The sequence below is a fragment of the Mesoplodon mirus genome, assembly GCF_964341445.2.
Source record: "Mesoplodon mirus genome assembly, chromosome: 12".
NCBI lineage: Eukaryota > Metazoa > Chordata > Mammalia > Artiodactyla > Ziphiidae > Mesoplodon > Mesoplodon mirus.
The window spans coordinates 1402935-1416373 of record NC_138988.1 but is presented as its reverse complement, the minus strand read 5'-3'; the positions used below and the strand labels follow the sequence as shown (position 1 = coordinate 1416373).

The following is a 13439-nucleotide window of genomic DNA, read 5'->3' as shown; positions in this document are numbered from 1 at the left end:
GCCCTCAGAGCCCAAGGCTGGGGCTGGGAGGGATATGGCTGCAGAGGCCAGCTGGGGCCAGCCTGAGAAAGGTCTACACGTTTCCACAAATAGATTCCGGTGCTCACTTTCTATATTTGACTTTGCCTGACCTGTCAAACTAAAGCAACTTCTGAATACAATTTGACTTTTTAAAAACACTAGATGGGGGGCTTCCCTGGTGGCGCAGTGGTTAAGAATCCGCCTGCCAATGCAGGGGATACAGGTTCGATCCCTGGTCCGGGAGGATCCCACATGCCGCGGAGCAACTAAGCCCATGTGCCACTACTACCGAGCCTGTGCTCTAGAGCCGGTGAGCCACAACTACTGAAGCCTGCGCGCCTAGAGTCCATGCTCTGCAGCAAGAGAAGCCACCACAATGAGAAGCCTACGCACCGCAAGGAAGAGTAGCCCCCGCTCACCGCAACTAGAGAAAGCCCGCGTGCAGAAACAAAGACCCAATGCAGCCAAAAATAAATAAATTTATTAATTAATTTATTACTGTTATTTTTTGCAGTACATGGGCCTCTCACTGTTGTGGCCTCTCCCATTGCGGAGCACAGTCTCTGGACACGCAGGCTCAGCGGCCATGTCTCACGGGCCCAGCCGCTCCGCGGTATGTGGGATCTTCCCGGACTGGGGCACGAACCCATGTCCCATGCATTGGCAAGCAGACTCTCAACCACTGCGCCACCAGGGAAGCCCAATAAGTTTATTTTTTTTTAAATAAAATTAAATGAAATTAAAAAAGAAGAAAAAGTTTTTTAAAAAACCCACACTTGATGGAAACCCAAAGTATATTTATGAATGTACATTGTCATTTCAGAAGCAAGCATAATATATTCAAAAGTGTAACTAATACTATGAGAGCTAAAGTTTATCTCACAAAAACATTTTTCAAAGAGAGAACCCCTGGTACCATATTCAAATCATATTTTTATAACAGAGCATCAACAAGAGCTCACAATTGGGTTTAATGAGGTGGAGCCCAGAAGGTTCTATGTTTCTCAAAACTTTACTAATAAGAGTCTGCCTCTAATTCGTTTCCTACCTGATTCTTCATAAAAGTAGGATTGAAAGCCTTTAAAACGAGGAGTTAATGTCTTCTCATAGCAATAGAATATATTAACCTAAAAATTTTTGGACTATCTTTTTAAAGCACTTTTTTTTAGAAGATTAAGATATATTTTGGATTAAAGTAGTTTGTCTCATAATGAGCTCTCATGGTATAAATGACAAAAGATCTTTCTTAAAACACAAAGCATTTTAAAATGCATGACCTTGAGTGGCACCCTTCTCCTCGGTCTCCTCCCAGAGGATTTCAAAGGGTTCTGTCATCAAGACACAGCCCCACTCTTTCCTGCTCTTCCTGAGAAAGGGCTACCCGAGAAAGCTCTCAGAAAAAAGTCAAAATGGAAATCAGCCCATTTTAAATATCTGGGTTTTTCGTAAGGGCCCCATTTATTCATAAGGCTCGTATAGACGCTTTAAATTATTTTAAGCTTTCCAGGAAGTTATCCACCAGAAGAGCCAGGTGCAGCGTGGGGACGCTGGTAAAGTGCACACGGAGCTGCATGAGCAATAGAACCACTGTAAGCAAACGATCTAGGCATATCTGTTTCTGCATTTTGAAGAAGGAAATATATAGTTTTCCAGGAAAAACCATCCAATAGCTGACTAATACAGCCCTTGCTAGTTTGCCATCATTCCAGACATCATATTCATCTAAATTCAGATTACTCATGGTATCTGTGATGACATGGTTTTCAAAAACAAGCATTTCCACAATGAAAATTTAGCGCAGATTTTAACTGAGGCCAACATTCTTAAATCTTTACAACTCAAATTAAATTAGGGTCAGCACTAACCAGAGTGTCCAGCAGTCTGACGGGTTCACCTTTAGTTCCCACGGAAGAACACATCCTAGACAATATTTTAAGAGTCCCTCCCCACGCAGAAGTGCAGGCTGTGTGAATGTGCACTGGGCCATTGTGTGTGTTTGCAAGGAGAGGAAGCGAAGAGAGTAGAAAGAGACGGTCCTTAGACTCCAAATGCATGAGGGCAGGGTGACCCCCAGCACAAGGATGGCCCCTCAGTAGGCCGCACGGCCAGCACAGAGACCTGTTGAGGGTGGAGCTGGAATACTGCAGGCTACTAAAGGAAGATTTTGAGCATTACTAGGGCACTAGAGTGTAAAAGGACCCCTTGCCGCTTATTTCAGTAATAATAATCCCTATCATTATCATTTATTGAGCACTTAAATGCCTAGCACAGTATCCATCTCAAGTGTCACAACTGTGTTATTAGCACCCTCATTTTATGAATGAAGAAAACAGACTCAGTGCTCACTTCGGCAGCACATACACTAAAATTGGAACGATACAGAGAAGATTAGCATTGCCCCTGCGTGAGGATGACACACATATTTGTGAGGCATTCCATATTTTTATAGCTGATTCACTTTGTTATAAAGCAGAAACTAACACACCACTGTAAAGCAATTATAGTCCCGTAAAGATGTTACCAAAACAAAAAAGAAATGATGGTCTAATCAGCGAAATACCTTTGAAAAAAAAAAAGAAAACAGAGAAGTGACCCAACTTGCTTAAAATCATGGGGTGATAATAAGTTGCAGTGATAGGATTTGTCTGCAGGAGGACCTTTACTTTATCTCAAGCAAAGAAGACACCTGGGAAATCTTTTTATAGATGGGATTAACTCAGAAGGGTTTTTTTTTGTTTTTTGGCTGCATTGGGTCTTCATTGCTGTGCGCGCTTTCTCTAGTTGAGGTGAGCCAGGGGCAACTCTTTGTTGCGGTGCACGGGCTTCTCATTGCGGTAGCTTCTGTTTGTTGTGGAGCATGGGCTCTAGGCGCGCAGGCTTCAGTAGTTGTGGCACGTGGGCTCAGTAGTTGTGGTGCATGGGCTTAGTTGCTCCGCGGCATGTGGGATCTTCCTGGACCAGGGCTCAAACCTGTGTCCCCTGCATTGGCAGGCGGATTCTTAACCACTGCGCCACCAGGGAAGCCCTTTTTTGTGAATTTTTATTCTTTATGTCTCTGATGATACTTTTCTCTCTATCGTCTTACTAAGAGGGATGATGACCATCGTAACTCTATTACTTGGCTCTCCCAAACTGTCACCTGTGCAGCTAATTGGAAGTATGATACAGAGATAGGCTACACGAATGTTACCAACAATGATACAATACGAAAATGAAAAAAAATGTCCTTGCACTGACACAGAGGGATTACAGTTTTCTTGGGACGTAATAGTGACAGTTTACCACGAGCCCTAAAGACAGTCTACCTATGGCTCCAGTGAGGCTGATCACATCTCTAATGCAGCCCCCTGCTTCTCTCTCTTCCTATGTGTGAGCCAGGCTCTGGGTACCAGTCCAGGACCAGGACCAGTTGTCCTATCAGCCTGTTAGTTAGACACTGTGTCTCAGTGTCCATGTCCCAATACCCTCAGGGGTTTACATCCTCTAACAGAGCCTGAAAGGACAGGACGAACACTGGTGGAGTAGAATCCTGAGGCTAACCATCCCATGCATGGCTGCTCTTCAACTCAGGGGGTCCTCAACAATTTGTCCCCTGCTTTGGCTGATGTAGAAAATAGTAAACCAACCAGTTAAAATTCCTTTGCCCAGATAGTTATGGAAATCAGCAAAGCCTTGGATTTTTTGGTTGCTAACCAAGGGGAGTCTGTGCCATTGCTGACACTTCATTTTGTACTTGGATCAACACCACAGATGAGGTACAACAATTTCTATCCACGCAAAAAAAAAGTGGATTATCAAGGAGGACTATCAAGGAAGACTCAGGCAGTTGTTGGGACGTGTTTTCATGGTCGGACCTGGAAAAATCCAGATGGTGCCTTTAGAGTGTCCTCCACCTCCTCCGTGTAATTATCTGTTACACTTGTATGTTGCACAGCTTGATTTGTTTATCCAGAGTCTTAAATCTACAGAGCCACTGTCCTAACAAATGTTCCAGCAAATGACTTAGAGACAAAAACAGAATGGACTTATGCTGATGGGCACGCAAACTGAAAATCAGACCCACAGATAAAGTCTTGTCTTCAAGGAGAAACAAGCACAGTGGAGGACATCTGGATCACACGCACGGTCTCTCCTTTTGCTTTGGCTGTTAGAAGACCAAAGGGGAGAGTGAGAATATATAAAAGGGCCGCACCCCTAAGAAAAAACGATTTTTACTACAGGCATTGTAACAAGCCAACATCAGAACTGGTTTTCAACCTGATAAATCAGTCGGTGACAACCTGCTTCAGGGAACCTGCCTCTGGAGCAGCTGGTCAGATGGAGCCTTGCCCCTAAAGACAGCCGGTCAGAAGCTGACGCATCTCTGACCCCTCTGCCGAGGCTGACTTGACACTCCTGCCTCTGCAACGAACACAAGCCACACGTCTAAGGTTGACAACACCCCACTCCCACCGTTGTGACAACACTAATCCAAAGCAAACTCCTGCCCACAGTCTTACGATTATCCATCTGCTTTGCCCGGTGAGGAGGTCTCTGACCAGCTAACCCTCCTGCACACAGGTGGGCAACAACGTCAGCGCTTTTGATTTCAGATGCTGAGTAGTGGTCTTATCCTTTAACAGCAACCAGGAGTCAGCATTCAATTGAGAAACAGACCAAATTAATATCCACTGGTGAAGTGAGGTATTAGAGCGTTAAAGTAACTCCATGTAATCTTTCTCTACCACATTTGGACTCATCCTGTGCCTGGTGCCAAGTGTACCATTCTCCTTTTTCTTCATTTGACTAATTCCTACCTGTGGTGTGAGTTAGTTGCCATCCGCATAGGTGTTACCATGTGTCCACATAGGTGTGCGCTTAGCCCTGTGTATGCACGGTTGGTTCTCTGTCTGTACCTTGTCCTGGGCCATCCCTCCTTCTGGGCTCAGTGTGTGTCTCCCACCCCTGGGTCCTCAGCACTCAGCCCAGGGTCTGACACGTCTTATGCCCCAACAGGTATTCGTTGAATCAAACTGCAGTATGATAAGAAAACACAGTATCTCTCTGATGGAAAGTATTAGTCTGACACCCGTGTTACTCAATTGAATTTTACCTGTTATTTAAAAGGACTTACTTTCCACTGAATTTTTTCTCCCTTCAATTCTGAGAAGACCTCTCCTCGTTTGCACTCAGCTCCTAATAACTGTTTTCACTCGTGAGTCCCTCGATGCTTCTCCTCCCCTCGAGCCCAGGGCTCTTGCTACCTCCTTCTTCCTACTTCCTTCGATGTATAATTTTGAATTTCTACACCATATTTTCTCTCCTCAGTATGTGTGTTTCCCACACCCCTTTACATCTTTCTTACCTTAACAGCATGCTTTGTAATTTTAATTTTTTAAAATTTTATTTCATTGTGGTAAAAAACCTTAACATGAGATGTACCATCTTAACAAAATTTTAAGTGCACGATACAGTATTGTTCCTTTTTTTTTTGCTGTGGTGTGAGGTAAGGGGCTGAACACATTCGTTGGAAAGTTCATCTTTCCCCACTGACATTGCCCTGACACCTTGTCAAAAATCAACTGAGTAAAAATGTAAAAATTTATTATTGAACTCTTATTTCTGTTCCATTGATATATATGTCTGCCGTTGGTTTTATACCACTATAGCTCGATTACTGTAACTCTAGGTTTTAAAACTGGGTTAAATAAGTCCTCAAACTTTCTTCTTTTTCACAATTGTTTTGGCTATTCTAGGTTCCTTGCATTTACACATAATTTTAGGACCAGCTTGTCAACTTTAAAGACAATGAATCTATAGATCAATTTGGGGAATATTGCTATCTTAACAATAGTGAGTCTTCAAATCCATACACAAGGATTGTGTCTCTGTATATTTAGCTCTTTTTAATTTATTTTTATTTTTTTCAAACAAATGCAGAAGGAGCCACTTTTTAAAATTAATTAATTTGTTTACTTATTTGGCTGCATCGCATCTTAGTTGTGGCACATGGGATCTTTGTTGCAGCATGCGGGCTTCTCTAGTTGAGGTGTGCGGGCACCAGAGCGCACAGGCTCAGTAGTTGCGGCGTGTGCGGGCTTAGTTGCCCTGCGGCGTGTGGGATCTTAGTTCCCCAAACAGGGATAGAAACCACATCCCTTGCATTGGACTCTTAACCATTGGATTTTTAACTACTGGACCACCAGGGAAGTCCCCAGAAAATTCTTAAAAGCAGCAAGAAAAGAATGACGTCACATGATCTCCCCACTGACATTTTCTTCTCACCTTTGATGCATTCTTTATATCCTGACCTTGGCAACCTTGCTCAGACATTCTCTCATCGTGTTTCTGTGCACTTTCTCACTGCTCCCTCTCGTCCTCCTAATTCTTTGTCCACCAGCCGCTGTAATCTGCTCCCATGCACGTGTCCACCTCTCAGCCCCACCCGTCGCTGCTCTTGTGGGCTCACTCACCCATCCTTCTCGCGTCCTCTACTCCTAGCCTCTCCTTCTCACCTCCAGACCTCTGCTTCTGCCTTTCTCTCTACTGTACTCCCCAGCCTTCCCCAGCGCCTCCTTTCGTGGAGCACACTCTTTCCTCTCTTTCTCTTACCCGCATCTTACAGGTCCTTTAAAATCTACTCCCTTCCATTCACTCAGCGGACGTTTGTTCATGCTGTGCAGCGTGAGCTCCGAAGGGTGTCTTGGTGTCCTTTCCAGGCAACTTACAAGAAGGTGACGCTATCAGTTGTATTCCACATTTCACCTAGTTGTGGCTCCACAGTGGGGGAAATCTCATTTTGCTTCAACTGACACAGCACTTCTTCCCACTTTTGACTGCCTCCAACTTTAATAAGTGGATCAGCCCTTCACTCCTGAGTTATACCTCCATCCCATGTAATCGATCCTAGTTTAGATGTTATCTCTACTGGGCCTGTGACACTGCATAAGGTTATAACGAAAGTAACAAATATAAACCCAGAGGAAAAAGTCAGTTATAATCACAAGTGAGTCTCATAACTGAGGCAGTCATAAATTATGTTGTTCTTAAAATCATAGAACTATTAATGTTTGAGTGCGTTCATTATTTTGCTTCATGCTGTGCAGGCAGCCAAGAGATAACGGCTTCCCTTTAGTTTAAAAAAAAAAAAAAAAGCTGCTCAAGTGCTTGGTTTGCTTTCAGCCCATATTTCTTTTTTTGGCCATCTTTTTGTTACCCAGCATCTTCCCCGTGTTGTTTTTGCCAGTTAGGCATCAATGCAGATGGGACGAAATAAAGAATTGGCATCGCCGTCATTTTACCAGTCCACTCAGCCTCCTGTCTCAGCCTCTTTCTTCTCATACTCATGGGAAAGTGATGGAGGGGTGGAAAGCGAGGTGACAGAGGGTGACGTTAGGGAGCGGGACGGGGATTAGACGAGCAGAGGACTTAATACAAGGAGTGGGAAGGATGGGGAGACACAGGGGATGTTCAGAGTCACTTTGACCCACATTAGTGGGAACGAACCAGTCTTTCACCAGTCCCTAGTGGGGGGTGCAGGACCACACGTATTCATGCCAGAGATAAGAAAAAAATGCATTCGGGTAAAAAATTACTTAATAACCTCTGTAGAAGTTTGGTGGGTGAGGCAACACAAAGAGGACTGGTGTAACCTGTGGCATCGTCTTAATGTCTGCTGCCTTTCTCTTCTGTTAGTACAGAGAATTACTTGGTTGCAAAAGCCCACGTTTCATTGGCTGAAGGCAGCCAAAGGCTTACTGCCTTTTCACCATATTTTACTTGGTGGGTATATACGGATGTATCACTACTGTTCTTGCATTCCAAGCGACTTAAAAATTTGATAAAAATAACTTTGCTTTCAACAAGTCAATGGACTTTCATTTAATCTTATCTGACTGTGCTCTAGAAATTAAGAAACAAAAGAGAATTGGGGGCTAGTTGTGTATATAGTTGAACTGAAATGCAAGAGGAAGGGAGAATATTTCATTTTCACTGAGGCAAACTGCTGAGAAAAATAAAAGGAGTTACACTCTTTTAGCTTCTTCTTACCCAGAACATAAATCTCACTGTTGACCACAGCTGTGCTGAATCGGTACTTTGAGTACTTCATGGGTGCCTGCTCTGTCCATTGATCTTGCCTGGGGTCATACTTCAACAGCTTGTTGCTTAATCGATCAGGTTCTTCATCAGGAAGATCCATCTGTATGAAATTATGACAGCCAGTATAATAACGTACCACTTAGAGATCTTCGTGAGTACCTGAATGCAATTAATCAAAGCAGACAGCCAAGGAGATAAATAGAGGTTATTTATCTGACTTGGGGTTATAAGTACACTGTCAATATCGGAGGAATTTATATTCTACGATAATGGGGCTAAGGTGTTGGGTTATAGCAAACAATCTGTGATCTGAGCAGTGAGACAATACATACAGCATTTAAAAAAAAAAATGAATCACTGCAAAGCCTTAAAAATGAAACCAAGCTTTTTTGAATAGTATTTAAAATATAATTTTATTTTACCAAGCTTTATAGTGGCGGATTAAATAATATTTGTGAGAAACTAATTTTAAAAATTTATAAAGCATTTTTATTTATAATATTTTTCTAATCCAAATGGAACAAAATTACAAAAACATTTGAGTGTTTTAGTAATGAGAGTATTTTTATACCATAATATAGGAGTGGTCTGAATTTAATTTTAAAGATACATGGATTAATAGAAATTATTTGCAGTTATTTTTACGTATTTATTTTATGTACGTATATATATATATATTTTTTTTATTTTTAATGACTAGAGAAAGTAGAAGTTGAATACGTACAGATGTATGTGGCTTTTCTTACTCCTAAACTTCGGGTGAAGTAATACATTTTGTCAACAATGTGTTAGGAACTTCTATGACTTCCAGCTGAAGATGCCTAAGTGTCTCTTGCGTTTTGCTTTGGATGCAGGTGTCCAACAGAGAAATAGTTCCCATGCTTAGGACAGTTGTGTGCAGTTAGGGTTAGCTCAGGGTTATAATCACTGTAGTGCAGTCACTACCCCATGCTTTCTTGCAATTTAATGTGTTGTATTCGGTACAGACGAGCAAAAGCTTTCGTCACGCAGTAAATACTGACGTGTTTGAAGACATTATAAATTAGGAAATGCTGACTTTATTGTTTTAATTTTCCTTCTAATTTAACTATTTAATATTTGCTTTAGTGGAAAAAAGCAAAGAAAAGCTTTTCTTCGGAGCATATTCATGCAAAATTAACTATGTCAATGAATAGTTCTGGAAACGCTTTATTACAAAGAATTTGTCAGGTTTCAGCTACTAACTGTGATTAAATCTAAGCTACTTTTTGATACATAGCATGAATTTTAAAATGTATTAAATGTGAAGTTTGTTATTAAAACAAGTATGGTATATCATAAAAGGCAAAATTTAAGCCTTTGAAATGATTTAAAAAGCACCAGTTTTATCATGAAGCGAATCTGGAGAAAGAAGAAATCATATAGGCTAAAATAAAATTAGTGTATGTCATGGGGACAGAAGATGAGCTGGTAAGATTAATCTTTATTAGAAAGACTGGTTGGCCAGGGCAGAAGGCAGCTGGAGTGAAACCTCTGTGAGAGCCCCAAGGCACTCGAAGGGCCACCAAAGAGAAGAGAAAGGGCCACTGGGGTCCCACTCCACGGACCTCTCCATCCTGTCTTTTTTTTTTTTTTTTACATCTTTATTGGAGTATAATTGCTTTACAATGGTGTGTTAGTTTCTGCTTTATAACAAAGTGAATCAATCAGTTATACATATACATATGTTCCCATATCTCTTCCCTCTTGCCTCTCCCTCCCTCTCCATCCTGTCTTGCGTCCCTTCACTGGGCTTCAAGACAGTCTCTGGTTTCTCTATCTGCTGATGCCCAGCAAAGACATGAAGAGGTTAAAATTGCAATATACTTTTGTGGAAATAGTTGTGCCATCACAGGATGAACATTCTGGTTTCCCACTTAGAGTAAGAACTTTAATATGAAAAAGAACTAAGAATTCCTTGCCTCAGGTCATACAGCTACAAAGCAGAGAGAACTGGGATGAGGATCCAGCTTCTTTGCCTCCTGCTTAGATGCTCCTTACAGATAGCCCCTCAGCATAAGCATCCTTCGTAGTCAGCAAGAATGGGGAGGGTCATGAAGAACACAGCACTAATACTGAATGAAGTCACGCCTAAGAAGAACACACTTTAAAATTCATTCTCCTAAGCTGCTTTCACACTTAAAAATCTTCCATTTAATACTCTATAACATAAAAGGCATTTTACCGAAATGTGAGTCACACTCTTTTAGTATTCAACAACTACAGCATTTTTCAGCAGAGCAGCCAGACTCAGCACAGCCATGCCAGTTAGGTACACAGGAAATGTCTTAACCTGAGGGGTCCAGCCTCCAATCACGTAAAGTTTATTATTCACGGTGACTACAGCATGACACGCCAACTGTAGTGGAAGGGGGGACACCCTTTTCCAAGTGTCCCTTTCTACAGAGTACTTATCAACACAGTTTGTAATAAGATACTGGTTTTTCATTTTCATCTGTCCTCCTATGACATAGAGGTCGTTGTGGACGGTGCCCAGAGCGTAGAGCTCTCGAAATTCTGTTGTGCATAACTTTTCCCAAAACTGGTTTCCTCTATCGTGATACCTGTAAATTAACAGGGAGAGAACCCAGAATTAGATTTCATATAAAGACAACTTGCCAAAAAAACACACTTGTTTCTTTTCCAATGAAAAACAATATGATTTGGTTCTTCTAATTGGAGAAGAGAAAAACATTAAGATAGTGATACAGGTTTGTGTTTTTTGGGGAAAAGAAATGCTGAACAAAATATAATGTACATAGAAACAGTCAACCACACCTACCTGGAGAATTTTAGAAAAAAACAATATATTGAAAAGTATAGATTATCCAGGGACTAGCCTTCATTTCCTAATTCTGGGAAAGAAAATTAAAAATAGGAAAGTCTTTCAGCAAATCATTTTCTAAAAGAGAATATGTAAAAAACAAACATAAAAAATGTCTTATTCTGTTGACTAGAAGTCTCATTTTAATACTACATTAAAGAAATCTGTTTAGAGCAGAAAATCTGGAAATATTTAAATTCAGATTTCTAATGGGATGATGCAGGATATATAGAATTTTAAGGATTGTTCTTGTGGTTCTAACTGGCTTAGAACAGAGTCAAGAGCATGCTAGTGTATAAAAACCCACGTGTAGGTATCTGCTGGGCATTTCACAACTATTTTAATCTACGAGGTATGGTAATTTCAGTAATTTCTACCACGAATAATTATGTTGGTCTGAGAAGAGTCTTGGGAGAAGAGCAGGGACACTAGGTGATATGGTCTCTCAACACCTCCTAGAGTCCAACACATTAAGTAATTATCTGAGTGTGTACGTGTGTGTGTGTGTGTGTAGCATTACGTGGTCACCAAGTGGATGAGTCTGTGCCCATCTTCTGTCTTGCCTCTTGACAATGGCAAGTCTGTTTTCTCAAATCATGATCGGGACAAATAGTCTAAGGAGGACAAAAGTACCCCTGGGGACAGTGGGATAAAATACGTGAAATTAGTTCTGTCCTCGAAAATCCAGAAAGTATAATTGGAATTCAAAACTAAAACAAAACAAAAAACAAAAACCAGAAAAAATATGGAAAATAAGAAAAAAAATTTGTTGTTTGGAAACAAATTTTGCATCAAACATGTGACAGTTAATCATATTACAGAAGTTTTCCCCATTGTTCTAGGCCAACTCTTACGTTCTTCCCCAGAGACACCGTTTTCCTTCAGGCTGGACAGGGAAGTTGGAAGATGGTGCTTTTTTCCTGCAGGCATGTCTGCCTTGTCACAAACTGAATGCAGACATTTATCAAACCTCACGATGGCTGTCTTCTATGTAATTCTAGGTAGGAAACCAAAGTCCCTAGCAGCACAGGTGATATTTTCACCACTATTTTTAATTGTTCTGGATTTTAGGGGGGAAGGGAGAATTAGGTGTCTACAGGTGGGGGCTACTGAAGCAAAGACAGTGAATATATAAATAGAACTAAAAAATGGGTTTTGGTTTTCTGAGGCACGGTTTAAGAAAATAGGCCAAGAACCAAATAAATCCCATGAAGGATGGGAAGTACATGTTTGCTGGGCAACTTGCTAATTGGATTTTTGTTTTAACATTTTAAATTAAAAATGGGGAGAGAAAATGCCCAAGATGAAACCATAAAACTTATTATTTCGATATGACATAAAGAAGAAGATAATAGTGGCAAAAGCATTCAGTGTTCACAGAGGTTGACAGTTTAAAGACAACGCTTACATCCTCAGCTGTTTTGTCTACCAAAGTACGAGAGAGTGTTAAAAGAGATGGAAAGGCGTATTTTTTTACAAAAGAAACAACCTACTATAATGCTAATCTACTTCCTCTTTTAAGTCAAAAAGAAATATATCTGCATGGAAATCTGTAAAGTACAGAGGAGAGGCACACGAAGAGCATCTTGGCAAAGAAAATTGGGATAAAGGAGCAGAGATGACGCGGCAGGAGTGGACCAAAGACCGTGATTCCTCGCATGTATCACAGACCTGGCGCCAAAGTGACCTTGGGTGCTACTTGCTACTGTCAGATCTTAACTATGCAGACAGCACTGGGAGTCTCATTTAAGCCTCAAGCAATGCTTCTGATAATCTCTTTATTTGCCTTGCTGACAGTTTCATTATTGCGAGAAGTGAGGAGGGCAACAGATACTTTTACACTAATTCTGACCCATGTGGAAGAGCTGTTGGTGATGGGAACCGGCGTGAGTTCAAGACAGGAAAGAAAGGAAACGCGGGGTGTGCAGTTAGACACACGCATAAAAAGGAAGCAGGCATTCAAAAACAGTTAAGAGGAAAGACTTTCAAGGATGAAAACACACACTTTGAGGGGGTTGGACGTTTGTTAACAATTAACTCTGATGGCAGAATTGTGGACTACCTTTATTTTATTTTTTAAAATTTATTTATTCATTTTAGTTTTGGCTGCATTGGGTCTTCGTTGCTGCACACGGGCTTTCTCTAGTTGCGGCAGGCGGGGGCTACTCTTCGTGGCGGTGCGTGGGCTTCTCATTGCGCTGGCTTCTCTTGCTGCAGAGCACGGGCTCTAGGCGCGCGGGCTTCAGTAGTTGTCGCTCACAGGCTCAGTAGTTGTGGCTTGCGGGCTCTAGAGCTCAGGCTCAGTAGTTGTGGTGCACAGGCTTAGTTGCTCTGTGGCATGTGGGATCTTCCCGGACCAGGGCTCAAACCCATGTGCCCTGCATTGGCTGGTGTATTCTTAACCACTGCGCCACGGGAAGGCCTGCACTACCTTTAAGAGGACGAAAATAGGTATCTAAAGAACCCGAGGTTCTTGTACAGGAGGCTCTAAGGTGAA

At 41.6% G+C, this 13439-nt stretch overlaps 2 protein-coding genes across 2 annotated transcripts in view; one reads left to right on the top strand and one right to left on the bottom strand.

The window, feature by feature from the left end:
* Positions 1-13439, top strand: part of MGLL (monoglyceride lipase) — a 253365-nt gene that overhangs the window by 32187 nt on the left and 207739 nt on the right. The window lies entirely within an intron of this gene.
* The window catches only part of KBTBD12 (kelch repeat and BTB domain containing 12), a gene marked incomplete at its 3' end in the record, with an annotated part of 42119 nt that overhangs the window by 23653 nt on the left and 5027 nt on the right, over positions 1-13439 (bottom strand). The window contains exons 2-3 of the mRNA XM_082638949.1: positions 10412-10682; positions 8050-8200 (exon numbers count right to left, since the gene is read on the bottom strand). Coding sequence (XP_082495075.1) covers positions 8050-8200; positions 10412-10682 — 422 coding nt within the window. The remainder of the gene's footprint in view (positions 1-8049; positions 8201-10411; positions 10683-13439) is intronic.